General features: G+C 41.5%; 1 protein-coding gene and 1 long non-coding RNA gene across 4 annotated transcripts; one reads left to right on the top strand and one right to left on the bottom strand.

Annotated features, from left to right (window-relative positions):
* The first annotated feature begins 11 nt into the window (after window positions 1–11).
* Window positions 12–4,561, top strand: LOC116073837. Its single transcript, XR_004111932.1, has 2 exons — window positions 12–144; window positions 4,418–4,561. It is a non-coding gene; the product is annotated as an uncharacterized LOC116073837 (long non-coding RNA).
* Window positions 1,443–23,489, bottom strand: Hykk (hydroxylysine kinase). 3 transcript variants are annotated; one of them, XM_031345983.1, is made up of 6 exons: window positions 22,912–23,489; window positions 19,988–20,338; window positions 19,347–19,486; window positions 9,605–9,788; window positions 2,299–2,407; window positions 1,825–1,935 (listed from the first exon to the last, which is right to left on the bottom strand). In XM_031345983.1, the coding sequence occupies exons 2-5, from the start codon at window positions 20,331–20,333 to the stop codon at window positions 2,337–2,339; spliced, it is 741 nt and encodes a 246-aa protein (XP_031201843.1). In that variant the 5' UTR covers window positions 20,334–20,338; window positions 22,912–23,489; the 3' UTR covers window positions 1,825–1,935; window positions 2,299–2,336. The 3 variants fall into 3 exon arrangements, with proteins under 3 accessions (XP_031201841.1, XP_031201842.1, XP_031201843.1); XM_031345981.1 differs by lacking the exon at window positions 2,299–2,407 and having other exon boundaries at window positions 1,443–1,935; XM_031345982.1 differs by lacking the exon at window positions 2,299–2,407 and having other exon boundaries at window positions 1,443–1,935; window positions 23,068–23,489.
* Window positions 23,490–27,959: the final 4,470 nt, after the last annotated feature.

Here is a 27,959-nt window from a genome sequence, read left to right as displayed (position 1 = left end):
TTGCAGGCACTCATTTTGGAAATGTGTCCAAAGACTTTTCTGTGGGAAGGACATTATCACAGGGGCAAGAGACACCCAGACATAAGTTTTTCATGACTGTGCCATGGCAATTTACAGGATAGATAACTGTACAACCATAAGCAGGTAAGAGTGAAACGCCACAAAAAAGAATGCCTCACTTCTAGAGATGAGATTAAGAAAGCATTCACAGAGTTAGCGATGTATAAGCTAGGTATTTAAGTTTCTCATGGTCTATGCCATGGCAACTTACAAGATAGATGACTGTAGAACAATACGCAGGTAAGCCAGTGAAATGCCAAAAAAAAAAAGAAAAGAAAAAGAAAGACCTCATTTGTAGATAGGTGAGACCAAGGAAGATTTTCATAGAGTTAGAGATATATAGGCTAGGTATTTACAACATGTAGATTATTTAAAATATGTGAATATGTATGCGGTGGTAGGCACCTTTAATCCCAGCATTTGAGAGGCAGAGGCAATTGGATCTCTGTAAATCTGAGAGTTCCAGGGCAGCCAAGAAACCCTGCCTCAAAAACAAAAACAAAAAAAAAAAATAGCTATACAAATGTATTATTTTCAAAGTTTAAAAGTCATTGGTTTAAGGACTAGACTAGATCTTCAGAGACTGATGACAAACCATGTATCATCATATGTGTTTCTTGTAAAAGGCAAGCAGGACCTGCACAGAGACATGCTTACTTGGGTGACACTTGTGTGAATTTCCTTGTTTCTATAGTGCTGAGGTTGAGCCCGGGCATGCTAGGCAAAGGTTCATCATGTAGTACTTTAAGTGTAAAAAACAGTCCCAGGATTGCTGTAAAAATTAGATCTTCCTTCACCAATTCATATTTAGAATGGTTTCAGTTTTTGACAAAAATTCTTCATAAATTTGATCTAGGCCTAACTCAATTTTGATTAACACAAGCTTTTCTAAGGTGGCATGTAGCAGCTTGAGTTCTCATGCTAATTATGTTACCAAAAATACCTGTTTGCAGTGTCCCACACTTAGGACTAAAGGAAGCCTGTTACCAGCGACCAAGGGCTGGGCAGAGAGACAGAGGCGGGACTTTCAGGATTCCTGGGAAGGGACAGAGAGAGGAAGAAGGGAGCGTTCTGCCATAAGGAGGGCATAGGAGGCTGACCACACCAGAAAATATGCAGAAGGGAAAGACTGCTGACATGTAGGTGCAGGGGGGGAAGCGACCCAGGAGGGCTGCCCAGCAAGGTCCAGGGCAGCAAAGAAGTAAGTGATAATTCAGGAATATTGGAGGGGAGTGTGTGTTAACCAAGTGGAGTTAGAGAGTGGCCCAGCCATTGACCTGCTTAGGGCATATTAAAAATAAGGCTGTGCATGTGTGTCTTTCACTCGGGAATCCAGAGCATTGGGAGTGGGTAGTGACAAGCGAGTGTGCACCCGCCGAGGAGTTTTGAGCGGTTTAACTTTTTACTGCATCTGTCACATGGAGATCCCAGATTCATAGGACTTGGCAGTTTCAAACCAGATGTCTTCTACAGCTTTCTGGCCCATGTCAAACATCTGCTGTAAATGCTTCCATCCAGTTTTTGCTGTAATCATGAGGTACTCTTTGTTCTCTGGGTACAGCTGGCAGGAGTATGCAGCCATGACAAGAGACTGGCTAAAACGACTGCATACAAGTAAAAACAAAGCATCCCTCTCTACAGCGGTCAGGGGGATCACACTTTCAAACCCTGCGAGGATGTGACCTCCTACTTGTATAGGGTTTGTGCTTTCAATCATCATGTACATGATGGTGATTGCCGCTTCAAACACATAGTAGCCATAGCTCATGTCACCGAAGTCTAAAATCCCAGAGACTTGATACACAGCATCTCCAGAGGCTGACTTGCTGAGGTCTACTAAAATGTTGTGGTCATTAAGATCACCATGATTAATACCTGAAATCAGAAAGATCATGTAAGAAGCTATTTAAAATGCTAATTCATTCTATCTTTCTTTTTAAAGCACAGCAGCCATCTAAATAATTTGATGAACAAGCAGAGATAAAAGAACAAATTCTATTTTCTGAAAATAAACCCATTTTCCCTGGGAAAGACACAGGGACTTGTGTGCACAGTTTCTCATATAGATTTAGATAGCTGTATTTCCACAAAAAGCACTCTGACAGTAGCTGGTGAGCTGAGGCTCCAATAGTGGTAGTGCATAAAACAAATGGAAACAATAAGAAACAAGGCAGTAGGAATAATTTAAGACCCCCCCCCCCCCCGCTTGAGCAGAAAAAAAGCCAAGCCAAAACTGACCTCCACAGTCTCTAGTTTAAAGGCAAAAGAATTGACTGCTACAGGGTACAAGGTTTCTTACTGTGGAAATGAAATGTTCTACAGCTGGAAATGCAACATCTGCACAGCCCTGTAGATATGTAAGAAAATAGAATTGTACAAATGGATAGATTATGTCTCCTGTGACTCATATCCCAATAAAGGTATAAGAAAAAGACCCCAGCTTCAGTCCCAGCACCCACAAGGTGGCTCACAATTTGTTATAACTCCAGTTCTAGAGGCTCCACTACTTTCTTCTGGTCTCTTCGACCAGAAACAAGAATGTGGTCCACAGACATACATGTAAATAAAACACTCATACATACAAAATAAAAAAATAATATCTCAAAGAATAAGTAATAATAAATGATAAAAACAACTTTTAACAGATAGTTAAAAACTTACAGTTATAAGTACAAAATTTTAGATGAATTAGATAAATTTCTATAAAATACAACTCACTAAATATGGCAAAAATCTAAATAGTCCTATATATATTAAAGAAATTAAACTGCTGATTTTAATAATTTCTGAGGCTTTTTGTTTGAGACAGGGACTCATGTAGCTAAGCTGGTCTTGAACTTACTATGTAGCTGAAGATAAGCCCAAATTCCTGATCCTTCTGTTCTTATCCCCAAGTGCTGGGATTACAGCTGGGTGCCATCATGCTTGGTTTGCTAATTTTAAAACACTCCCTAAAGAAAAATACAGTACTAAATTAACTTAGTGGAAAATTCCCTCAAACAGTATAAAAAGAAAGTATTGTCATACTTCTAAAATATAAATTTATTTTGTGAATTTCTATCTGAGTGTGTGAATGCCACACATGTGTAGATGAATGCAGAGGTCAGAAGAGGACCATGGATCTCCTTGGAGCTCAAGTAACAAGGGGTTGTGAGCTACCTAACACAGGTGCTAAGAACTGAACTCAGGTTCAGTAGCAGAGCAGCAAATGTCCTAAGAGCTGAGCCATCTTGCCAGCCCCACTCTAATCTTACAACTCACAATCACTGAGAAAATAGAAGAACTTCCTAAATGATCTTACAAGTCTAAGCCCATACAAGGGTATTATAAAGGGAAAATTAAGGAAATGGTATTTAGAATGTAGATGGAAGCCATAATAAAACAATAGTAAACTGAAAAAGATGATACATAATAAAAAAAGAGAGAAAAGAAAACAATACAATGACCACACTGGATTTAAATTAAGAATGCAATGTTGATTTAAGGTTAGATGCAACCAATATAAGTTGACATATATGTAGACTTAAGGAGAAAGCAGCATGCACTTTTATGTGACTTCTTAGTGAATACAGGGATACAGGGAAGCTTCCCTAACCTTATAAAAGATGTTGACAACAATCACAACAACAAAGTAAAGCAGTCACCACAGTTAACAGGTTTTGGTTTGTTTGTTTGTTTAATTTTGTTTTGGTTTTTGAGACATGGTCTCTTTTATGGTCCTGGCTGTCCTGGAGTTCATTAGGTAGACCAAGCTAGCCTCTGCCTGTGCTGAGGATTAAAGGCATGTGCCACCATGCCTGGCTATCACAGTCAATAGTTAAACACTGGTGGTTAGCAAGAAGGTCCAGTGGGTAAAAGTACTTGCTGTACAAGCCAGATGTCCTGAGTTCTGCCTCCAGAACTCATAAGTGGAAGGACAAACAAGGCTCAAGAGTTGTCCTGTGGCCTCCACTCAACATACCCCAGCACATGCGTGTCCAAAAACACACGCAAGTACATGTGTGCACATGCACAATAAATAAAAAATAATAATTCAACACCAAAAGAGTTTTCTGGGGTAGAAATGCAAGGATACTTACTGAGATAAAACAAATAAAAGGGCTGTCTCACCTGCCCTGGTTTTACATACTTGTAACCCCAGAGTTTAGGCTAGAGCAAGAGAAATATGGGTTTGAGACCAGGCTGGTCTATATGGAAAGACTGAAGCTGAGGAGAAAAATTCTTCCTTTATAGAACATTTCAGATGATATTGTTGTACACATGTAAGTATCTTGGGATAAATTATTTAAATGATGTGTTTAATGTTGGGAGCTTGAGATAGATCAATGGGTTAAAAGCACTTCCTGCTTTTCCACAGGACCTGAGTTTGGTTTGCAGTACCCACAAATGGTGTGTAGTCCAGCTACAGGAGATCCGATACCATCTTATGGCCTCCATGTGTACTTGCATGTGGCATATACACTCACACACATAAATAAAAAATAAAAATTTTTATCTAAAAGTTTGGATGTTTTGGGAGCACAGCATGAAGGTCTGTGTGCCCACGGGTCTTCAGAGAAACCAGAATAAGCATGTAGGATTGTCTTTCCAATGAAAAAAAATGTAAAAGCTGTTGTTTCATTCAGAAAGCTGGGAACTGGAAGTGTTTAATTGCCTGGTGATCTGCGTTATCTGTTGGACCAGGCCATATCAAGGTATTACAACCAGACTGGAAAAGCTAGTAATCTAAACGACCCTTACAGCCAGGGTCCCCTGGACTCCCACAGCCAGGATCAGAAGTGGCTAATAGCCCAGATGCCCTCTACTCTATCTGTATGACCAAGACCAGGCAGGACACTTCCTTAGTCCCTTAAGCTAGTACAGGTAGCCTATCTCTAGAACTCATCTTCTTGGAAGAAATGACATGTACTCAGAGTTTTGATGTAATTATGTTTCCATGTGTACAGAGGGTGGGGAATAGCATTTTATCAGGAAACTCCTTACCCCAAAAAACTATACCGTGTTTAAATATGCTAACAATGAACTGCCTGACCTCAGACTCTCTAGAAGGTTTGACCGGTTAGACAAAGTCAGCCTGAACTGAGTTTTCATTCTTAACTCCTTGTGGTTTGTTCCCCTGCCTGATACCTGCAGAATCCCTCTCATGGATACAATAAAGCATTATTTTGAAATATCAGAAGCAAACAAAAAAATGAAACATAAACTATTGGTTTTTTTTAAAATCAAACATAGTTTTTTTAAAAAAGAATATAGTAGCATAGGTTTGAGATATAGTTGAGTGGTAGAGTACTTGCCCAGCATGTGCAAAGGGCTGTAATTGATCTACAGCACTGTCAAAAAAGAAAAAATATATATATATATATATATATATATATATATATATATATATATAGCCAGTGAGATGGCTCAATGGTTAAAGTTGCTTGGTGCCATCCCTCATAAGATAAGTTCAATCTAGGGACCCACAAAGAAGAAAAGAACAAACCCTTTCAGGTTGTCCCTTGACCTCCACCTATGTGTTATAGCGTGTGCATCCCAAAATAAATAATACAATTTAAGCCGGGCAGTAGTGGTACACGCCTTTAATCCCAGCACTTGGGAGGCAGAGGCAGGCAGATTTCTGAGTTCAAGTCCAGCCTGGTCTACAAAGTGAGTTCCAGGACAGCCAGGGCTACACTCAACATCTTTTGTCTATCCACATTGTAGAAATAAAGATCTCTAATGGGTATATGTAACTGAAGATGTTGGCTTTGTTCATAAATTAGACTAGTTTTATAAATATAAATATATATAATAATCATTTTCTTCAAATTTATCTACAACCCAATTGAAATCCAAAGTACCAATAAACTTTTTTAAACATATGACCTGCTGAACCGTGGTGGTGCATGCCTTTAATCCCAGCACTTGGGAGGCAGAGGCAGGCGGATTTCTGAGTTTGAGGTCAGCCTGGTCTACAGAGAGAGTTCCAGGGCAGCCAGGGCTGCACAGAGAAACCCTGTCTTGAAAGAACAAAACAAAAAAAGAGCACATCTGGGTGATGGTGGTGGTGAATGCCTTTAATCTAACCACTCAGGAGGCAGAGGCAGGCAGATTTCTGTGAGTTCTAGTCCAGCCTGGTCTACAGGGCAAGTTCCAAGACAGTCAGGCCTTTTTTGTTGTTGGTGGTGGTTTTTGTTGTTGTTGTTGTTGTTGTTTTGCTTTTTGTTTTTGTTTTTGTTTTGCTGTTGTTGTTTTCAGACAAGGTTTCTCTGTGTAGCCCTGGCTGTCCTGGAACTCGCTCTGTAGACCAGGCTGGCCTCGAACTTAGAGATCTGCCTGCCTCTGCTTCCACACTCAACAGTTAAAACTCTTACATAAAAGAACAAGAAGGTGAGAAGATCTATTCTATTTTATTCAAAAACTAAAACTGAAGAAATTAAGATTATGTGGTAATCTTTAGGTCACTCACAAGTTCTAATTAGAAATATGCTTGTTTATACTATTTATTTTTTAAAGGAATGGTATGGCCATGTGACCTTTTTTGGTTATTGACATGTGAAAATAAATGATTGTTACTTCAAAATAGAAGCTTCAAGACCAGCACAGAAGCTTCAAGACCAGCACACAAAGGCACCTGCATATCCATGTTTACTACTGAACTATTCACAATAGTTAGAAAATGGGACCACCCTAGATGTCTCTTAACAGATAAACAAATAAAGAAAATGTGGTACACATTCATAATGAAATTTTATTTGTTCATAAAAAAGTAATCATGATATTTGTTAGGAAATGGATTTATTGAAGATCATTATGTTAATGTGAAATAAACCAGATGCAGAAAGAAAAATATTGCATGTTTTCTCTCATATGTGGACTCTAGATTTAATGTGTTGGTGTGTATTTGTTGTAGGGCATGAATCTAGGAGGAAGCCCAGGAGAAAGAAGAGATCATAAGGAAGAGAGTTATGAAAGGTGGATTATTTGGAGAGATGAAGGGAGCAAAGACATAACTAAATTGATATATTGCTGTATGGGTGTGGAGATGGACCACAAAATCAGAATAGTAAAATAATCCAGATCATGCTTAATTAATAACAGAGGTAATATTGTAAAACAGAGAAGAGGAAAAGGCATGTGCAATTCACGATGGTGAGGAAAATGACTGGCTATAAGACAAACTCATATTGTATATAAACCCCAATAGATTACAGGCATAATGTAAAAAGCAAAAAAAAAAAAGTAAATTATAAGATGATAAAATATGTTTCTGACTATATACTGGAGAAGAACTCCTATCCTTATCCACCAAGACTAAAATATTTGAATCCATTAAAATTGGCCACAGAGTGGGAGAAACATTTGCATATGTACAACTATTATACAAGGAACTCATCTGGAGTATGTTTAGAATTCTCATCAATCAGTCAAAGAGGAGAAAATCAGGCAAAGACTTGAATAGACACTTCACAAGAGAGTGTGACACACACACACACCTTTCAGTGGTGGGATTAGGATACCAACCATTTCAACCTACAATGTGTCCTGCCTGCAAGATGGGCTGGGTCAATGGAGTCACAGAGCTTGTGGGAGTGGCCAGGAAATTACTGGTATAATTTGAGGCCCATACCATGAGAAGGAGCCCATGCCTGACATTGCCTGGATGACCAGGAACCAGAATCAGGACAGCCCAAGGACCAGGGGTAGAAACATGACTGACCAACAACAAAAAAATCTCTAATGATGTTCTGCTGTATTTATAGGTCAATATCTAGTCCAATTATGATCAGAGAGGCTGCCTCTAGCCTCTGAGATATATACATATGCATATATATACATATACATATACACACATATATATATTATATATGGAAATAGAGAAATATATTTTAAAATTACAATGAGAAACTATTAAATAAAAATAAGATTGGGAAAAATATAAGCATCCACCTAAGGCAATGGTGAGGCCCTGGCCTGTGCTACCTCCAAGAGCCATGTCTGAGTCCATGACCCTGCAGCAGTGGTATCCTATTACCAAAGACCAGACAGGCAACTCTGCTGCCTAGGGCCATGTTGGTGTCTGAGGGCTGTGCAGAGATGGCCCCACCCCTCACCTGGGCATCATGGGAGAGCTGGTCCTGAAGGTGGTCCCTCATCATCAACAGTACTCTGGAGAGCAGCCACCACCAGCATGCCCTGAACCTCTCTGAGTAGTTGTAGGTGAGTTGGCCCTGAGGTCATGAGAGTGAGAAAGGTGGTCCTTTGAGAGTAGGAGAGCTGGCCCTGCCCCTCACTGGCTGCAGTACTTGGGAGAACAGACCTTGCACCCTGTCTAAGCATCACACTGGAGCTGACCCAGGGGAGGGGGTGTCAGGTAAGCTAGCCCAAGGGAGTGAGTGTGGGAAAGGTGGCTGGCCCTGTCATTTGTCTGCCATGTGGTGGCATAAGCAAGAAAGAGATGCTTCCCACCTGAAGCAGGTGGGAGAGCTGGCCCTGTGGTCATGAGAAAGGGAGTTAGCCCTGCCCCTCACCAGCTGCCGCACTCAGGACAGCAGGCCCTGCACCTTACCTGAGCAGCACAGTAGAGCTGGCCCTGGTTGCAGGGGTGGGTTGTGGGTGATCCAGCCCCAAGGGTGTAAGAATAAGAGAGCCTGCTCTGCCCCTTGTCTGCTGTGGCATTGGGTGAGCTAGTTTAGGCAGTACTGGAGAGCTTGCCCTGGTGGTGTGGGTATGGAAGGGTTGGCAGGCTGACCAGCTCAGCTACCACGAAGGTCCATATCTAGGACTTTGACTTGATCCACCCCACTATCTACCAATTGATGAACTATGGAGCATGTGAAGGGGCTGAGCCTATAATTCCAAAGAAACAGTTTCTCCATGTCACAGGGCAACAAGAAGATATCCTCAAGGAGTCCCAGTGAGAATTCAGTAGAATTCTGAATGGTGCAGCAGAAGGAAAAAGACCAGTGACTCATTGCAATGAACACTTGCAATCAAAGAAGTGTGGACAAAAAGATATGCTGTGGGATACACTGTGACTCACTAAAGCTTTCACAATGGGATTTTTTTTTTTTTCTTTTGGATGGGGAGGTTGCAAGGGCAGAGGGCAGGTACAAAGACTGGGGAGATGAGTGGTATTGTGGTACATGATGAGAAATTCACAAAGAAGCAATAAAAAGTTCAATAATAAAGAAAAGTAAAATGTAAGCATCACAAAGTCCAGATGGTAATGCAGGGAGAACGTCTACATGTTGGTGATAATAGTATGAACTATACAACCTCTTTTGGAAGCTGGCATTATTTGGTCAAGCTGAACATAAGGAGATTGATGCAGGAGGTTTCTGTCAATTCAAGACCAGCCTGGACTACACAGATCTAACAACGACAAAAGTTAACTTCAAATACAGCAAACGTAAGGATAGTAAAGACTTGTAAAAGTGATAGGGACAGAGGAGAACACCTTATAATGTCAGAAATCTAAGCTGTTCCTCCATGTTTTCCTGACACTATGAAATCTGCCAATTTAAAGAAAAGTACATCCTTTGATTGGGAAAATACTCACATTCTCGAAAATGACTTAATTTGGTCATTACTTCTTCCTTGAACAGCTGAATGACCCGTTCAACAATCTCCCGGTTTGGACTTTGGCTCAGGGCACCCATGTATTTCTCTAGAAGAGGAACATTCTTCAGATTCCAGATAAAGTTCTCCCGATGAAGAAGATTTAACTTTGGGTGATGGAATTCCTAAATGAAAAGCAAAAAAACAGGATAGAACGTAGCTTAGGCAGTGCTTTCTTAGCATGGACAATGCCCTATGCTTGATCCCTGCCATGACAGCATATGCCTATAATCCCAGCATTTGAGAGGTGGATATGGGTAGATCAGAAGTTCAAAGTCATCCTTGGCTAGATTGCAAGTCTGGGCCTACTTAAAACACAATTTTACATATATATATGTAAATATACAAGTTTACATATACATATATATGTAAATATATGCAAGAAATAGCCTCTTGACTGTTGGAGGGACCTTATATCTCTACAGTCCCTGTCTTTTGTCACATCTCCCCTTCCACAAAACAAGCTAGACACCATGGGACATGTCTCAATACTCAGCCCTTGGAAGACCAATATTTCTCTTTATAAAAAAATCCATAAAATAGTAAGCCCCTTTTTATTTGAGTAAGACATTATAGTTTTGGGAACAGCTCTCCTACTCTTGATCTTTATTGGTGTGAAGACAATTTTATTCCTTGTTTTAAGTTTTTTGAGACAGGGAACTTTCCATGACTTTGAACACCTGATCCTCCTGCCCTCATCTCCCAAATGTGCTAGAATTAGAAGCATGTGCCACTGTGTCAGGCTCATAGACTGGGAGTGTTAACTAGTGCTGACTAAAGGAATTAGAGGCTACTCTCAAGAGTGCGGTGACTCATACCTGTAATCCCAGCATTCAGGAGGCTAAGACAAAAGGATCATTGCGAGTTCAAGGCCAGCCTTGGTAGAGTGAAGAGATTTCCAAGCCAGCTTGGTCTACAGTGAGAGAGAGAGTCTGTTTCAAAAACAGAAAACAGGGTCAGCAAGATGGCTAAGTGGGTCAAGGTGTTTGCTGAGAAATTCAATGACTTGAGTTTTGATCTGTGGATCCCACAAGGTAGGAGAGAATTATCACTTGACCTCTACACTTCCATATTTGCACTGTGACATACGCCATAACACATATGCACACATACACACACACACACACACACACACACACACACAGAGAGAGAGAGAGAGAGAGAGAGAGAGAGAGAGAGAGAGAGAGAGAGAGAGAGAGAGAGAGAGAGAGAATTCTTCACCAGTGCGTCTAGTCTGAGGCTGGCCCCTTGTCTCTTCTCATTTGGTCCCACTCTGGCCTCCCTGAAGTCCAAGAAGCCTCAATGCCTTGTCATGAGCCATTTCTTTCTCCCAGGATGCCCTTTTCCACAGTGATATTAGACTAATTTCCACTCAGCGAAAAAGCCTCTGCACAGACTTACTAAGCATGCCTTATACATTTTCAACCTCCTCTCCAATCTCTCACAGCCTTCTCTAAGGAAAGGTATTCATAGGAAGTTTTATCCCCCTAACATGGCTCTTCCTCTCACTGAGGTAAAATCTGACTCTGCACTGGTATCTATGCCACGGGTCCAACTGTGACCCTCTAGGGACATGTGTAATGGTGTTTCTTCTCTGGGAATCCCCCAAGCCTTGAAGTTGCTTTGAGCACAGCACACCTCACAAGACACTATTTTCAGTCTCCTCCCCTTCTAGTGTGTTAAATGCCACTGCAGATTGTCAAAACAGAGTAAGCACTGACCCACCTGAGCCATGGCTCTGGGGGTGGACTGTGATTCAGAGATCAAAGTAGAGGGAACTTTCTTATTTCATGCTGTTCAGTGCTACTCAAAGTTTTAAAAAATCATATATATATATATATATATATATATATATACGCACATACACATATGCATGTGAGTTTTATTTTTATTTGACATGTATGGGGGTTGGAGGGTATAAGGTGGCATATTTATGTGAGTGTATGTGTTTATGGATATGCATGTATGTATGTACTTGTATGTAGAGGCCACTGGTCAACTTCATATGTCATTCCTCAGGACCCATCCACTTTGTTTTTTAAGACAAAGTCTGTCATTGGTCTGGAGTGAGCCAATTAGGCTAAGCCAAAGTTCCCCAAATCCTCCTGCTTCTTCCTTCACAGGCCCAGGATTCTAAGCCTGCCACTGTGCCTGGTATTTTTATGTGAGTTCTGGGGAAGACAACTCAAGTCTTCATGCTTCTACATCAAGTGTGAAGTATTTCTTCATTCCTGAACTCTTTCCAGCCTCTACTTTTATTAATTTTGATGGTCTGTACGTGTGCATGCGCATGCGTGTGCACACGTCTTACATGGATGTGTACGTGTGAAAATGTGAAGGCAGGTGCCCACAGAGGCTGCAAGCAGTTGTGGACCACCCATATAGGTACTGGAAACTGAACTTGGGTCCCCTAGAAGAACGGTATATTCCCCTTAAGGCTTACGAACTTAGTAAACAGGGCTGGAGAGATGGCTCAGTGGTTAAGAGCACTGACTGCTCTTCCAGAGGTCCTGAGTTCAATTCCCAGCAACCACATGGTGGCTTACAATCATCTGTAATGTGAATCTGATGCCCTCTTCTGGTGTGTCTGAAGACAGTGACAATGTACTCACATACATGAAATAGATAAAGCTTTAAAAAAAAAAATAAATAAGAAAAGAACTTAGTAAACACTGAGCCATCTCACCAGGTTTTTTTTTTTAAGTAAATATAATTGGGCTGGTGAGATGGCTCAGTGGGTTAAGAGCACTGACTGCTCTTCCGAAGGTCCAGAGTTCAAATCCCAGCAACCACATGGTGGCTCACAACCACCCGTAATGAGATCTGACGCCCTCTTCTGGTGTATCTGAAGACAGCTACAGTGTACTTACATATAATAAATAAATCTTAAAAAAAAAAATATAATAAAGCCAGGTGCATACTTTTAATGCCAGTACTTGGAAGGCAGAGGCAGGAGGATTTTTGTGTGTTCAAGGACAGCCTGGTCTACATAGAAAGTTCAAGGACAGTCAGAGTGTGACCTTGTCTCAAAAACAAAACAAAACAAAACAAAAAACCAAAAAAAAAAAAAAAAACCAAAAACAAAAAACCCTCTGCTTAAATATAACACTCTTGTTGGGTTTCCAGTTACAGTCTACTTAGGTAAAATTTAGGGTTAGTAGATACAGTGCTGGCAATGCTGTCCCCCATACCCACAGAATGGCATCTCAGCTCCCAGGGCACCAGTGGAAAGAACACTGGACTGAGTCACACAGAGCTCCAGCTCCCTCCTCTACTTACAAACAGGCCATGAACACCTCAGAGCTTGGTTTCTCTGGCAGGAGCATGAAGACATTCATCATTCGTGGACTAAGAGGACATACAGCCCTCGACTATGTTGGTGCTCCATCAATGCTTGGCTTTGAGTGTGTTTGTTCTGTGGTGCAGGGGATTGAACCCAGGGCCATCCACATGTGAGGTAAGCACTCTCTCTCTGAGTTATGTCCTCAGTCAAAGAGTGTGTTTGAATAGGAATTTTGTACCTTATCATCCTGATTTTTCTGGCCTTTATTTCCTTTTGGCTCCTTGGAAATAATGGGAATTGCTGGCAGTTTAATCAGTGCTCTTTGTTAACTCCTGTCAGCCTATCTCCCAGCCACTGTCCTCATTCTCTCTCAGCAGAGCTCCCATTCCTAAGCACTTTGCCCCCTCTAACACAGAGCTCAGACCACAGTCATAGTTGCCTGTGTCTTCTTTTTCCAGGTACTTGAAACTCCTGAGACTGACCTCCAGCCCATCTGTCAATCAAGCTTCAACCAAATTCCAGTGATATTTGGTCCAATCGCTTAAGAATGTCTTAGTTCTGGTCCCTGTGATGTCAGGGCCTCTGTCTGGAAGCTGCTGGAATTTTCAGTGGTCAACTATATCCTCAGCAGTTTGCTCACAGCCTCTCGCACAGGGCACAACTGAAACAGCACTTTCAAGTACCATAGACACTACAGCCCAGAGCACAAACAGAAGCAAAAAATAACCTTTGCTAGTATAAAAACAGACCGGAGAATCCATAAAGAATCCTTAAAAACACAGTACCAGGGCTGGAGAGATGGCTCAGCGGTTAAGAGCTCTGACTGCTCGTCCAGAGGTCCTGAGTTCAATTCCCAACATGGAATTGAACATCCCACAGGGTAGCTCACAACCATCTGAAATGGAATCTAATGCTCTCTTCTGGTGTGTCTGAAGACAGCTGCAGTGTACTTATATAAGTAAAATAAATCTAAAAAAAAACAAAACAAAAACAGAACAAAAAAACACAGTACCAAATAGTGGTCAATGAGGACACCATAAAGTTCTTTAATATAGTTCTGGGGAAACTGGATTTCAACATAAAAAAAACAATGATATTGGACATGTTTCTTACACCAAACACAAAAATCAACCCCCAAAAGACTCAAATGCCATGACCAGAAATCATAAAACCCCTCGACAATTGCATTGTCAGTGATTCCTTGCCCGTCACACCAAATGCAAAAATAAACAGATAAAATTATATCAAACTGAAAGCTTCTGGACAGAAAACAACAATACTGGGTCTAGAGAAATGGCTCAGTGAGGTGATAACAGGCACAGGGCTGGACATAGGAGGATGCTCTGGGGTTTACTGGCCAGCCAATGGAGACAATTGGAAAGTTTCAGGCTATTGAGAGATCTGTCTCAAAGGATATCATAGAGGGCTAGTGAGATGGCTTACCAGGAAAAGACTTTTGCCAAGCCTGATGACTTGAGTGTAACGCCCAGAACCAGTATAGCAGAAGGAGAGAACTGACTCCTGTAAGTTGTCCTTGCCTCAGATTTCCACACATGCACTGTGGCATGCATGGACACACACATAAACACATGGACACATAGATAAATAGATAGATAGATAGATAGATAGATAGATAGATAGATAGATAGATAGATAGATAGATAGATGGTGCATGAACATTTTAAATAATAAAAAAAAAATGGAGAGCAATCACGGAAGACACTGGTGTCAACCTCTGGCCTTGACATGCACATGCGACCACGTCAGTGCACACCCACACAACATGTTCATGCATGAACACATTCATACATAAACTCAACAATTTAAATCTCAATTGATAGTTTGGGAAGATGATGTGGAGAAAGTGCTGGTATGCAAATTTATAAAGAACTAGTAAACCCAATAGCAAGAAAAACAATATAGCTCAGTTTAAAAATGAACAAAAGACTGAAACTGAGTCTTTTCCAAAGATAACACAAAAATATCCAGTGGGTTCACAAAGGCACGGTCACTATCATCATCCACCAGAGAAATTCAAACTGGAAGCACCATGAGATATCACTGCGCACCTGTGAAGATGGGTGCTGTCAGAAACATGAGTAAACTAGTGTCGGGAGGGCATGGAGAAAGAGGACCTGTGTATACCATTGACAAGAGTATACAGCCACTATAGAACACAGCACGGAAATAAATTATAACCAGAGCTACTATGTGACCCTTAAGTTCAGCCTTTTAGGGGAACATACCTAAGGGAAAGGAAAATATGGCCCCCGTAAAAATACCTGTACTATTATGTTCATTGTAATTAGTCATAATAGCTAGATTAAAAGAAAGGGGTGTGTGTAGCCCAAAGGTTACACTGTAGCAAATATTTAACAAAAGGCAAATTATTTACAGTCTCTGAAGAGAAATGAGGGTAGCAAAGTAGTAAATATTTAAAACTAACAAGTTGAATAATCTAACAGCATGAATACTAAGACCTCTAAAAGTCCTCCATCAGCATTTTTGGCAAATGGGTACAGGGGAAGTAACAAGGGTTAACTGAATGTCACAGAAAGAGGGAACAGCGTGCTCCACCATAGCAGCTATTTTACTGTATATGCATATGTATCTTATAATGTTATATACTTTAAATATATCACAATACATTTATTTTTTAAAATGGTTTTAAAGGAGAAAAATGTAAGAGGCACTTATTTAAAAAGCATATTTAGAAAATATTTTGAGGATATTATAGAGACAATCTAGATACAATACAGAGGACTGTAATCACTACAAAGGTTTTCCTGAATAAAGTTAACATATGGAAAAAAAAACTCCTAAAAGTACACTTATACCAGGTGTGATGGCACATACATGTAGTCTCAGCACTCAGGAGACAGAGGCAGGAGGACTGCCATAAGTTTAAGGACAACCTACTCTTCATAGAGAGCTCCAGGTCAGTCAGAGCTATAGAGCAAGACCCTGTCTCAGGGGCTGGAGAGACACCTCGGTGGTTAAGAGCACTTGATGCTCTTGTAGAAGACTGGGATTCCTAGCATCCACATCTATTCACAATCATCCCTAACTCTACTTCCAGGGGATCTAGCACCCTCTTCTGGCCTCCTTGGGCACCTGGTACATGCAGCACACTTTCATAGATGCAGGCAAAACACTCATACACATAAATAAATCTTTTCCAGAAAGACCCTGTCATAAACAAATAAAAATAGAATAATTACTCAAATTAGAAATATATTGATATTCTAAATAGATACTGTCTGTGTGCATGTGTGCATGTGTATACCTGGAGGCTAGAGGTCAACACTGGGATCTTCCTCGGTTTCTCTTCATTTTATTTTACTTTTTATTTATTTACATTTGTATGTGTGAACACACATGTGTATAGATGTCTATGTTGTACACACACATACAAACATAAAAAATTTATGTGTGTGTATGTATGTGTGCAGGAGTGTGGTGGTCAGAGGAGAACTTGTGGGAGTCAGTTCTTCCTCCATGTGGGTCTCAAGCTTGGTGGCAAGAGTCTTTACTGCTTAGCCATTTGCCAGACCCTCAGTTTTATTTTGAGATGAGGTCACTCACTGACCCGGGAGCTTGCCAATTTGGCTAGACTGGCGGGCCAGAGAGCCCCAGGAGCCTCCTGCCTCTGCCTCTCCAGAGCTGGGAGATACTCGGCCATTCTTTTATGTGAATATTGGAATCCAAATTCATGTCTTTCTGTTTGCAATAAATAAAATAACTTTGCAGAATAATAAATGCACTTTTTAATGAATATCCACAAATGAATTAGAAAATGTTCTGACTGAAATGTTTAACATGTTCACCATCCACAGCTATATATAATATAATTTTTTGATTAGGTGAACAGAGTACAGTAGAAAAAGTTTATAAACATTTATTGGACATCATTTCCAGAGGATGGGATTATTTGTAACTTTTGTATTTTTATTAGTTTTTCTTAAATAATGAGTAACTAAAGGATTTTATTTAACCAGAAAAAAAATAAGTTATTACTACTTGGGAGAACAGGGTAAATTAATAGTGTTTAGATGGTTACATGGCCCTGATATTTTGGCCAAGAGGTACAACTGACTTGGTTTGTCCAGTTATAAAAGTTAAAATACTGAAGACTATTTAAGTCACTGACATTAAGTAATGAAGACAGACAAGTAAGATGAGTTTGTCTCCACTCACTACCTTGACAGAGGATTCAGTGCAGAGGGAAGACTCAGGAAGAGCCCGGTGAGTTCACTGAGCTGAAGAGATAGAGCTGAGAGTCCAGGAAGACGAAGGTGGCTACAGTTTGTAGAACAGACTCCCAAAGATCAGAGCTGCAGAGAGAACACCAAGTCCTCCTTGAGAATGTGATGCCCACGGTATACGCCCGTGAGTATATGCCCAAGGGTGAAGTCTGAGGAAAGGACCCTCTGAAAGGCTGAAAGGGATTCAACTGGGCACATGCGCAAGGCTGGGAACAGTGTCTGTGGCTACTGACCACCCTGGGAAACATCAGTTTATAGGCTACTGGGCAGAGAACTCAGAAGGGTTTTGCATTACATAATTCTTAAAGTAAACCTAGTCCTGGCCCCATTTAATAAAAGGTTAAAAGCAAGACCCAAAAGAGTCAAGTGGCTTCCAATCAACCTAACTGCATGTACTGAAAGGAAGTTCAGTGAATATCAAGTACAAGAAACATACAGGAGCTGGACATGGTCACATATACCCCAATGGGGAAAAAAGGAAAGCGGACTAAGTATGTTAACTAAATGGCAAAGACTCTTGGTTCCTTTGCTTTTTGAGTTAGGGTGGTAGAACATAGCTAAAGCTGGGCTTGAATTTCCATCAATCCTCCTGCCTTAGCCTCTTAAGTGCTGGGAGTACAGTACCACCATGCCTGGTAAACAATGTCAGCTTGCATAACAAACAAATAAAAACAAGAACCTAAAAATTCTTCCCATAAGAAACATTTCAGGCGTAATGACTGCCAAATAAATCTGCATCCTGTTTTCTTTTCACTGCTTTCTAGCAGACTCCAAATATATTTGAGATTGAAAGAATTAACCTTATCTCACTCACCTCTCACTTAATTCTTAAGTGTTTCCTGCTTCTGAATGAGACTGTACCACAATAAGCCTAGGTTAGAACTGCACTTTGCTCAATCCTTCCCTGGTTACCAACTTAATACTAAAACGATCACCAAATATAGTTGCATTGTCTTCTAACCTCTTGAAACTTTAAAATGTGTTTGTTTGTTTATGAGACAGAGCCTAGCTATATAGTCAGGACCCAGAACTCCTTATGTAGACCGGACTGACTTTGAATCTATGGTGATCTTCTTGCTTCTGTCTCCCAAGAGCTGGGAGTTTAAGCAAGCCCTTAATTCATTTTTACTAATTATTGATTATCTGACTACTGAATTAGCTTCCTAGATGTTCCACACCTTCCTGTACCTCAGACTGCTGTAGTTAGTAGGTTTTACATATTAAGAAAAGCTTCCCTCAAGGACCCCTGCTGCCTGGAAGATACAGTTCAGACTCCTTACATTTGAGGACGTGGGTCTTACAATGTGGTCTAGGCTGGCACACACTGATGAGACTCCTGTATCAGTCTCCCAACTGTTAGGGGCAAACAAACTCTTTACTGTCACAGAATGTGTATCTTATAATCTGACTCCACCTTAAATTTTCAGTTTTAACTCCTGTCTGCCCCATTTATAGTTCTTATGTATTGCAGCCACAATGAATTATCTGGAGGTTCTAGAATATGGCCATTCATCATACTTTATGTGCTCTTCCCTTTGCCTGGAATGCCCTTCCTCCTTTTCTTTCTGACCCATGCAGTCCTAACTTTAGAATCAGCTTGGCATTACTTTTTTAAAATTTAAAGTCTTCCAATGTGTTCACTGTACAGTGCTGGACATCAAGGATAAAAGATGAATAAATGCTTTGGGGAGGCAGCACAGTTGGTAGCATGCTTATCTAGCATGTACGAAGCCCAATCCCCTGTACCGTGTAAACTAGACGAGGTAGCACATGCCTATAATTTCAGTACTCAGGAGGTAGAGGCAGGAGGACCAGAAGTTCAAAGTAATCTTTGGCTACACAGTGAGTTTGAAGCCACCCCACAGTGTATGAGACTCTGTTTAAAAGACAGTGAATAAACAAAGCATACTGCTCTTGAGAATTTCGTTGCTGCCAGGTGTGGTGATGCATGCCTTTAATCCCGGCACTTTCAAGGCAGAGGCAGAAAGATAGCAACATTAGTCTGGTATACATAGTGAGTTCTAGGCCAGCCAGGGCTATACCTAGTGAGACTCTGTCTCAAAACAAAAACAAAAACAAAAAGATAAGAAACAAACAAAAATCACTTACAAACAAAACAAGACCCCAAATCTTACCTCCAGGGCTTTATCCAATTGGGCAGCCAGCCTTCCTATTTCATATAATTGCTGGTGGCTGATGGCAACCTCAGCTATTGGTCTTCCTGGGAGGTAAGTGAGCATTCTTACCAAGTAGCTTTTGACTTCAGATCCACTATCTAGATTGAAGGAATGATACATCCTGTCAATCACTCTTGAAAAAACAATGAGAATTTGCAGCCTTGCATTCAGGTGCTGTGCCTGAGGTCACATACATAGTAATGACAAACCCATGTTTTAAATACTTGGTTGATAGTTTCACGTTCTTTCTATTTCTACTACAACACAGCAGCCAGTCTAATAAATAAAAATACATTCTTGAGGCTGGGGAAGTGACTTTGCCAAGTGCTTGCCTAGCATGTGCAAGGGCCTGGGTTCAATTCCTAGCAACACACATAATCTTTTTGTGTTAAATAAGAATAGAACATATCCTCCTGGTGTTCATGGATCCCTTAGTTACTATTTATCAGGGAAATTCATAAACATAAAATTTACAGTAGATCTCAACTCAAACCATTTCCAAACTATATCTCCACTTGGAGTTATGAACTTGTTTTAGACACTGAGCTTCTACCTGTAGCCAAAAATGCAGGAATATGAATGGATAGGAAATCTCTTACCAATGGATACGAGTGAGATTGTGTTGTCCCCTTTAGTTCTGCACACGGAGGCTGTTGGAAATCCAGCTGCTCTCAGAAACATGATGACATGGTTCTGCATTTCAATCAGGTCTGGAGTTCGACTAGACTCTGTATTGCTTATTTTGAGGACATATTCAACTGGCTCATCTGTAGTCTCTTTGCTTCTTAAAATGTGAACACGAAAGTTTTGGTCGTCATAGCTCGGGAGTGGCTGGATCTTAGAAACTTTGAACCCAAAAACAGATTCTACCAGCGCAGAGGCTTGTGCGTCAGTAAAAGTGGGCTTGGTAAAAGCCTGCGACTGCTGGCCATCTCCACTTGACATTATGTCTAGGGGAAAAACAAGAGCCAGATGTATTACTATGACAGTTATTTGAATGATTATTCTCAGACAGAGCACTATTTTTCTATATTGAGTCAATGCTTCTTGATTTTTATTTATAAAGTTTAAACAATCAATTAATGAATGAAATACAGAGAAACCCTGTCTCGAAAAACAACAATTAGTGAATGAGATGAAGAAGCAGATGACCTGGAGCTGGAGAGGTTGATCTGCAGTTAAGAGCACTTGCTGCTCTTGCAGAAGGCCTGAATTTGGTCCCCAGCTTTCACATTGTGTGGCTTACATCCCCTGTAACTCCAGTTCCAGGGGACTCTGACAGCCTTTTCTGGACTCTGCTGTGCCCTTCCCCCAGCCTTGAACAGGCTAACTAGACCTTAAGTGTTTACCACATTTGGACCTTAAGGACCCAGGTGGAGTCTTCCGCCTTGCTGCACCTGCAGACTGCCCGCTGAGCTTGCTTTGCAACAGAACCCAGGTGAAACAAAGGATGGGGTCTGTGGGTTCTCCCTGTATAAACACAGTGCTGAAAATTAAACTTTGAACCTTGATCAGAAAGTTTGTCTTGGCTTCATCCTTCTCTCGTACCCTGTTCCTTTTTCATTTCCAGCCCCCGTTTTAGGTAACCCAGTTCATCCATGGCAGCTGGACGGCTATACTCCGCAGGCATCTGCAGTTACATGTACATCATACTCACAGAGATACATTTAAAAATTAAAATAATCTTTAAAAAAAAAGAAGTTGATGTTCTGTCAGGGGATAACAGCCTACACCATTATAATCCCAGCACTTGGAAGGCAGAGGCTGGAAGACTATTTCAAATTCCAGGCCAGCTTGGTCTACCTAGCAAGTTCTGAGTTGGCCAGGCAATATAGAGAGAACTTGCCTCAAATAAAACAAGCAAAACAGAAGTAGATATGTTGATAGATGAATAAAAATCCTGGGTCATAAATTATTTTTACATTTCCCTCCCAACTTGTGGACACAGTTCTATGGACAAACACAGGCCAGAGAAGCATTTTGTTATTATCCAACCCAATGTTTTCTCTTGTCTGTCAACTTTACAGAGAAATGTTGGTCCAAAGACATCAAGAGATGTGTATGGGAACTGAAGTTTGGATTGACAGTAACCATGGTAATGCCAGGCTTAATGGCACATGCCTGGAATTCCAAGTTGTTTTCTTTTATGTTTGTTTTTGTTTTTTTCAGTAGCATGGGCTGGACTTAAAAGCATTATTAGATAGCCTCGAATTTCTGATCCTCCTGCCTCTACCTCCCATGTACCGCCATGCTTGGCTTATTTGGTGCTGGGGATCAAATTCAGGACTTCATGCATGCTAGGCAAGGACTCTACAAAGTGAATCATGTGCCCAACCAAGCTGTTGTATTCCTGACAAACACTTCTCATGGTTACCATCTGACCACAGCATTTGCTTTCAGAAGCAAGTTAAGCCCTTCAGGTGTTGACACTGAACATATTATCACAAAGACCAAACAGGGCTTCAAAAGAATCTTTCTTTGCACCCGAAACTTCTGAAAACTAATACATCTTGTTACACTGCTTTTGCCCTTAAGACTTTACAAGGAATTTTAAACATTCCTTCTGAATATATATAAAATAAGGCTGGTGCTCAGAATGTAATGTGAACTGAAGCCTTAACTCCGAGATGAAATCCTCTTAGCTCTGAAAGAACTTAAGGGCATTAAAACAACACTGAACTTGATAGGGAGCTGGGTGTGGTGGCTCACATTGGTTATCCCACCAATCCAGAGACAGGGCAGTAAGATTGCTGCAAGTTGAAGGCCAGTCCAGACGATCTATGAGTTCCAAGCTAGCCCTGGCTACTGTGAGAGACTTCATCTAAAAAAGAAAAAGCTCCTAAATGTGAAGATTGGCAAAGGCCAATGTCCAGAAAACATTCCCATGTCCTTAAAGGGGACTTGTTAAGTATCTCTTTGCAGAATCCTGTTTGCTAAAGCAGGGCAAAGTACTGTTGGCAGGTCTGGTCATAAGACAACCTGGTCCCAACAGTTGCTGAACTGTGAAAAGTTGTTCCAGCACCAGCTGGGCAACCGACCTCTGTAACTTTAGCCACACGGCCTCTAAAAGAGATCAACGAAGAGTTTTGACCTTATATTTGCTTTTTTTTTTTTTTTTTTTGCTGTGTATAGGAAGAACTCCACAACCTGAAAGAAAAGGCACACATTGAAACTTGCTACTGAAAGTAAATACACATAAAGAAAAAAAAAACTTAAAAAAAACAAAACAACCAAAAACCAAAGACGTCCATTTTAATCAAATGTGCCCCGTGTGTGGAGAGAATGGAGAGCGAATCCAAATCCTATATAGATGTTAGTACACTTCTTGTCAACAATATTTAGATCCGGAAAAAACCCTCAAACAGTAAGGGCTTCTAACCAGGAGGTTTGCGCCAGACTCCATAATTTTTCGCTTCACAAGAGGGGAATGGAGAAGGAGTGGACCTTACACTATGTACTTTTGCAAAGTACACAAGAAAATAATAATAATAATAATAATACAGAAACTAGTCTTTCCTCTCACCTTTTCCTAAAGTGTTACAAAGTGTCGTGTCTTCTGCTTTAGCACTTCTTCCACGTCTGTCTTCAGCGACCCCTCCGCTGTGCGCTTCCAAAGTTGGGAAGCAGGCAGCGATATTCCCTGCACTGATTTCGTGAGTCAGTGGTTGCCTTCACTCACAGTTCACAGGCTGCAGGAACTCCACACTGTCGCCTTCCAAGGGCTATTGGAAGCAAGACTCACTTCCAGTGATGGGAGGGAGGTGGCCCACAGCCGGTCCCCGGCCTTGTCTCGGGTCCAGGGGAGCTTTACGATGGCTTCCTCCCCAAAAAGCATGCAGGCCCGCGGAGGGTGGGACCCTCAAAATTGCGCACTGAGATCTCAGCAGGGCTGGGGCTGGACAGTGACCTGCCCCGTCAGCACGCAGCGAGTTTGAGGAGCGCAAGGGTGGCAGAAGTCCGCCGCCCCCTCTCAGGGATGTCCCCTCAGAGAGACGCTTGTCTCCCTTCAAGCCTCCTCCACCTCCTCTCACACACCGCAACCGGACGTCCCGAGGCCGATTGCTCTCTCCGCTCCCGCGGCAAGCGGTTGCGGTGAAGGAGGTGGGGCTGGACTCAATGCAGCTCAGCTGTGAGCCCCGCCTTCCTTTGGCTCCTCCCCGCCACCGTCCAATCAACACACACTACAGACAGCTCTGGCCCAACCCTCTCCAACTCCCCCATCAGAGTTCAGAGCTTTGGCTTCTGAGTGGTTGCCTGTAATCCAACAACCTTGTTAATCTTGGCTCTCGAGTCAGAACTCTGTTTCTGATTGGCTCTCACGTAGCCAATTAGTAGGCCTTGGGGGTTTGAGTGGCATCTGTTTAGTCCTGGCAGCGACTTGGAGCACAGGTCTGTCAGCAAGCTGCCCCAGGAGAGATAGCATCTTGCCTTTCTTTTTCTTTCTCTCTTTTTCTTTCTTTTCTTTTTTTTATTTTTTTATTTTTTTGTTTTTTGGTTTTTTTTGTTTTTTGGTTTTTTTTGAGACAGGGTTTCTCTGTATAGCCCTGGCTGTCCTGGAACTCACTCTGTAAACCAGGCTGGCCTCGAACTCAGAAATCTGCCTGCCTCTGCCTCCCAAGTGCTGAGATTAAAGGCATGTGCCACCACTGCACGGCTAAACATATTGTCTCTTTCCTCACTCCTTCCCGCTCTTTCTGGAAGCGAGTAACCTGAAGGCCATCTTCATAGAGCTAGGGTGCATTCTCCCCCAAAAAGAATCCTGGTCCTGAAACTGCAAGGGCCAGTCCCTCTCTGTGAGGAAATGGGGCTCGTTGTCTTTGTACTAGAATGTTCCAATCCGAGAAGGCTGCATTTTTTTAACAGACATACATGGTCTGTGCTGGCGGGAACTGAAGCCTAGAGTAGATAGAACCTTAACCACATCGAGCTTACCAACTCCCAGTTCAGAACCTAGGCAACAACACCAGTTTTCAAACTGGGTAACTCAGCACAATAGAAAGAGAAAGAAAGCAGCAGCAGCTGGGCTGTTAGCGTCACGATTCAGATCTGGGGTGACGAATGACGCTTTTACACAAAGGAATAGAGCTGGCAATTGGGTTAGAATCCTTATTTAGGTAGTTCTGACAATGAGAAAGTGCTCAAGAACTTGTCTGGGATTCTGAGACAAGGTAGTTAGTTGGGTAACCTTTAATTTTCAAGGATACTAGGTGTCGTAGTTGAGTTTCATTGCTGTGAAGACACCATGACCAAGGCAAGGTTGTAAGAGACAACATTTAATTAGGGCTGGCTTAGATTCAGAGGTTCAGTCCATTATCAAGGCGGATGCATGGCAGGCATGGTGCTGGAGGAGCTTCTTCTACATCTTGTTCCAAAGGCAGACAGGAGAAAACAGGCATACTCAGGCAGCTAGGCGGGTCTCAAAGCCCACTCCCACAGTGATACATTTCCTCCACGGCCACACCTACTCCAGCAAGGCCACACCTCCAAATAGTGCCACCCCTGGGCCAAGCATATTCAAACCACCACATTAGGCCATATAGCTGGATGCCCTTGTCCAGCTAAGCAGGACTCTTTTTTTGATAGTTCAGGGCACTTCTGCTGGAAGAGTCAGACCTGTCACTCAGGTTTGCAATTTGGTCTCCTTATGTTATTTTACTGTATGCATATCTCACGTGTGTTTTCCTGTCCTGGCACACTCATGGGGGCGATAGTTACTCTGATTATTAACTTGGATAGTCTCTCCAATCCACATTAACACTTATAATGAGAAATTTCCTTCCCTGCCTTTAGACATATGTTTATCTGTTTTTCTTTTTGTGTGTGTGTGGCGGGGTGAGGGAAGGTTCAAGACAGAATTTCTCTGTGTAGCTCTGGCTGTCCTGAAACTCCATCTGAAGACCAGGCCAGCCTTGAACACCTGATTCTAACTCTGGAGTGCTGAGATTGAAGGCATGCCTCATTGTTGCCCAGCATGTTTCTTATCTAATCTTCAAGTAGGGACGATCTTTCTGCACTTTCTGATGTTGGTGACTATGACTTGAGTCTCCTGTAACCAGAACTGAAATATTTGCTTTCTGAGGCCCCTCTGCAGTGTCTCTCACTATTCTACTCCTACTGGTCCATTTTCTTTCTCCTCATGGGCTGGAAAAAAAAATAAGAATGAGGACTGGATGCTGAAATTGTTAAAAGTGAAGGCACAGGGCAACAGAATCCACAGTTGCCTTCTTTGGTTTGTACCTGCTGCCATCCCCTGTACATTCTGCTTGCATGTGTGTGTACATATGGTACACATATGGTACATATGCATGTATGTGCCTATGCACACACACTGATGAAGTGGATTTTCAGTCTTTTCCAGTAACTGATGTTTTGTTCCCCTTGAGACAGGGTCTTTCACTTGGAGTTAACTTTTTTCAGGTGGGCTGGCAATGAGAAAGCTCCAGTGATCCTTTTGTCCCATCACTCTGACTCAGCACTAAACATTAATCTGGCTTTTTTATATGGGTTCTTTGGATCTGAACTCAGATCTTTATGTTTGGGCAGCAAGTACTTTTACCCACTGAGCCATTTCCTCAGACATCCCTGGACACTTTTCAGAATTATATTGCATGGTGTAGTGATGGGTGTGTAAGGCTAGGCACTTGAGAGGTTGAAGCAGGATTTTGAGTCCAGGGCAGCCAGCCTGGACTACACAAGGAAACCCTATTGCAAAGGAGAGGGGAAAGGGGCTTTCTGCAACTTGCCATTTTTACTTTAAATAGACATTTTCCCATTTTAAGCGTATCTTCCTACATAAACTTTTTATCCAGTTTAAGTTTTAGGTCTAGACAGCCTCATGTAGACCAGGCTAGACTCATCCTATTACCACCTTCAAGTGCTATGTGTACAACACCTTGCCTAGCTTTTGTGTACTTCAAATTCTTTAGGGTGAACTGTTCTTTTTAGGTTTCTTTTCTTTTCTTTTTTTTGGCTTTTTCAAGACAGGGTTTCTCTGTGTAGAGCCCTGGCTATCCTGGAACTCACTCTGTAGACCAGGCTGGCCTCAAACTCAGAAATCTGCCTGCCTCTGCCTCCCAAGTGCTGAGATTAAAGGCATGCGCCACCACCGCCTGGCTCTTTTAAGGTTTCTGATGTGTGGTGCCAAACCATTTTTGCTCTCAACATTGGATATATATACACTGGGAAACAAAAACAATTTGAAGAGATTATACGCATGATCTTGTACTGAGTAGAGCTCAGTACAGAGCTCAGCATATAACTTCTTGTTCAACCTCAACATAAACTGTGTTCTAGAAAATGTGATCTTGTAGTTTTAAAAAAATATTACACAATATTTTGTGTAAGCATGCGTGCATGGGGAGGAACACATGCCCCAGCACACGTATGTGATCAGAGACAGCTTTGTGGAGTGAGTTCCTTCCCTTGCCTTTACATGGCTCTGGAGATAGTTCTATGGCCAGGCTTGTCAAAGCAAGCACCCTTTACCCACTGAACCATCTCACTGGCTCAGTCTTGTAGTTTTATATTTCCTATATTGATGTTCAAAGTTTAGTGTCAACACAATAGATATATAAAATTCAGCTGTCATAAGTAGACTGTGAGGATAACATAAACATCTGCTTTTTAAGTAGATAACCTATTTTTCAAGTACAAATATGCTGCTGATGGGCCATGTTCTGTGAAACGCACCCTTTGTCAATCTCATTGTACAAATGTCAATGCAAGGAACCAGTTACATGTGGTCTGTCAATGAAATGTTAAGTGGGCTGACCAAATCCTGAACCTAGTCTAGCAGTTGTAAAACTTATCCCAACATTTATTAAAATAGTAAGACTAGGGGCTAGCAAGATGGCTCAGTGGAGTAAGAGCACTGACTGCTCTTCCAGAAGTCCTGAGTTCAAATCCCAGCAACCACATGGTAGCTCACAACCACCCGTAATGAGATCTGATGCCCTTTTCTGGTGCATCTGAAGACAGCTATGGTGTACTTATATATAATAATAAATAAATCTTAAAAAAAATAGTAGCTGGGTAGTGGTGGTGCATGCCTTTAATCCCAGCACTTGGGAGGCAGAGGCAGGCGGATTTCTTAGTTCGAGGCCAGCCTGGTCTACAGAGTGAGTTCTAGGACAGTCAGGGCTACAAAGAAAAACCCTGTCTCAAAAACAAAACAAAAACCGCAAAGACTAACAGTAACTTATAGTTAGGAAGCAAAACTGGTATCAAGTGATAAATGTACCAAGGCAGCTGTTGGTATGAAGTCTATACATTTAATCTTTCAAGATATTCCCACGTTGGTATTTGCTTTTGTGGTATTTTGCTAGAATCTGAAATTGTGACCGTTTTAGACTTTGGGTGCCAAGTTTTAACAAACTTTAGTCACTTAGGTTGCTAGTAATAGTAGAAAAGGGAATCTATTTTTTATTTTTTTTGCAACACAGGGATTTAAGTCCAAGGCCTTGAGACTGCTAGACATGTAACCTACCAACACCTAGCCCCCAACCCTTGCACTATCCTTTCCTTTTTTATTTTTCAAGATTTATTTATATAAATACACTGTAGCCATCTTCA

This window comes from Mastomys coucha, unplaced genomic scaffold, assembly GCF_008632895.1.
Source record: "Mastomys coucha isolate ucsf_1 unplaced genomic scaffold, UCSF_Mcou_1 pScaffold23, whole genome shotgun sequence".
Classification (NCBI taxonomy): Eukaryota; Metazoa; Chordata; class Mammalia; order Rodentia; family Muridae; genus Mastomys; species Mastomys coucha.
Note: the sequence above shows the minus strand (reverse complement) of the source record. Positions and strands in the feature narration are given on the sequence as shown.

Bases quoted from the DNA above. Each gene is read 5' to 3' on its own strand.
- Hykk (XM_031345981.1), bottom strand. From the start codon at position 20,333: ATGTCAAGTGGAGATGGCCAGCAGTCGCAGGCTTTTACCAAGCCCACT. The intron at 19,487-19,987 runs GTAAGAGATTTC...CCTTCAATCTAG, and splicing joins AATCTCACTCGTATCCATTG to ATAGTGGATCTGAAGTCAAA. The intron at 1,936-9,604 runs GTGAGTATTTTC...TTCTGATTTCAG, and splicing joins ATTAAGTCATTTTCGAGAAT to GTATTAATCATGGTGATCTT.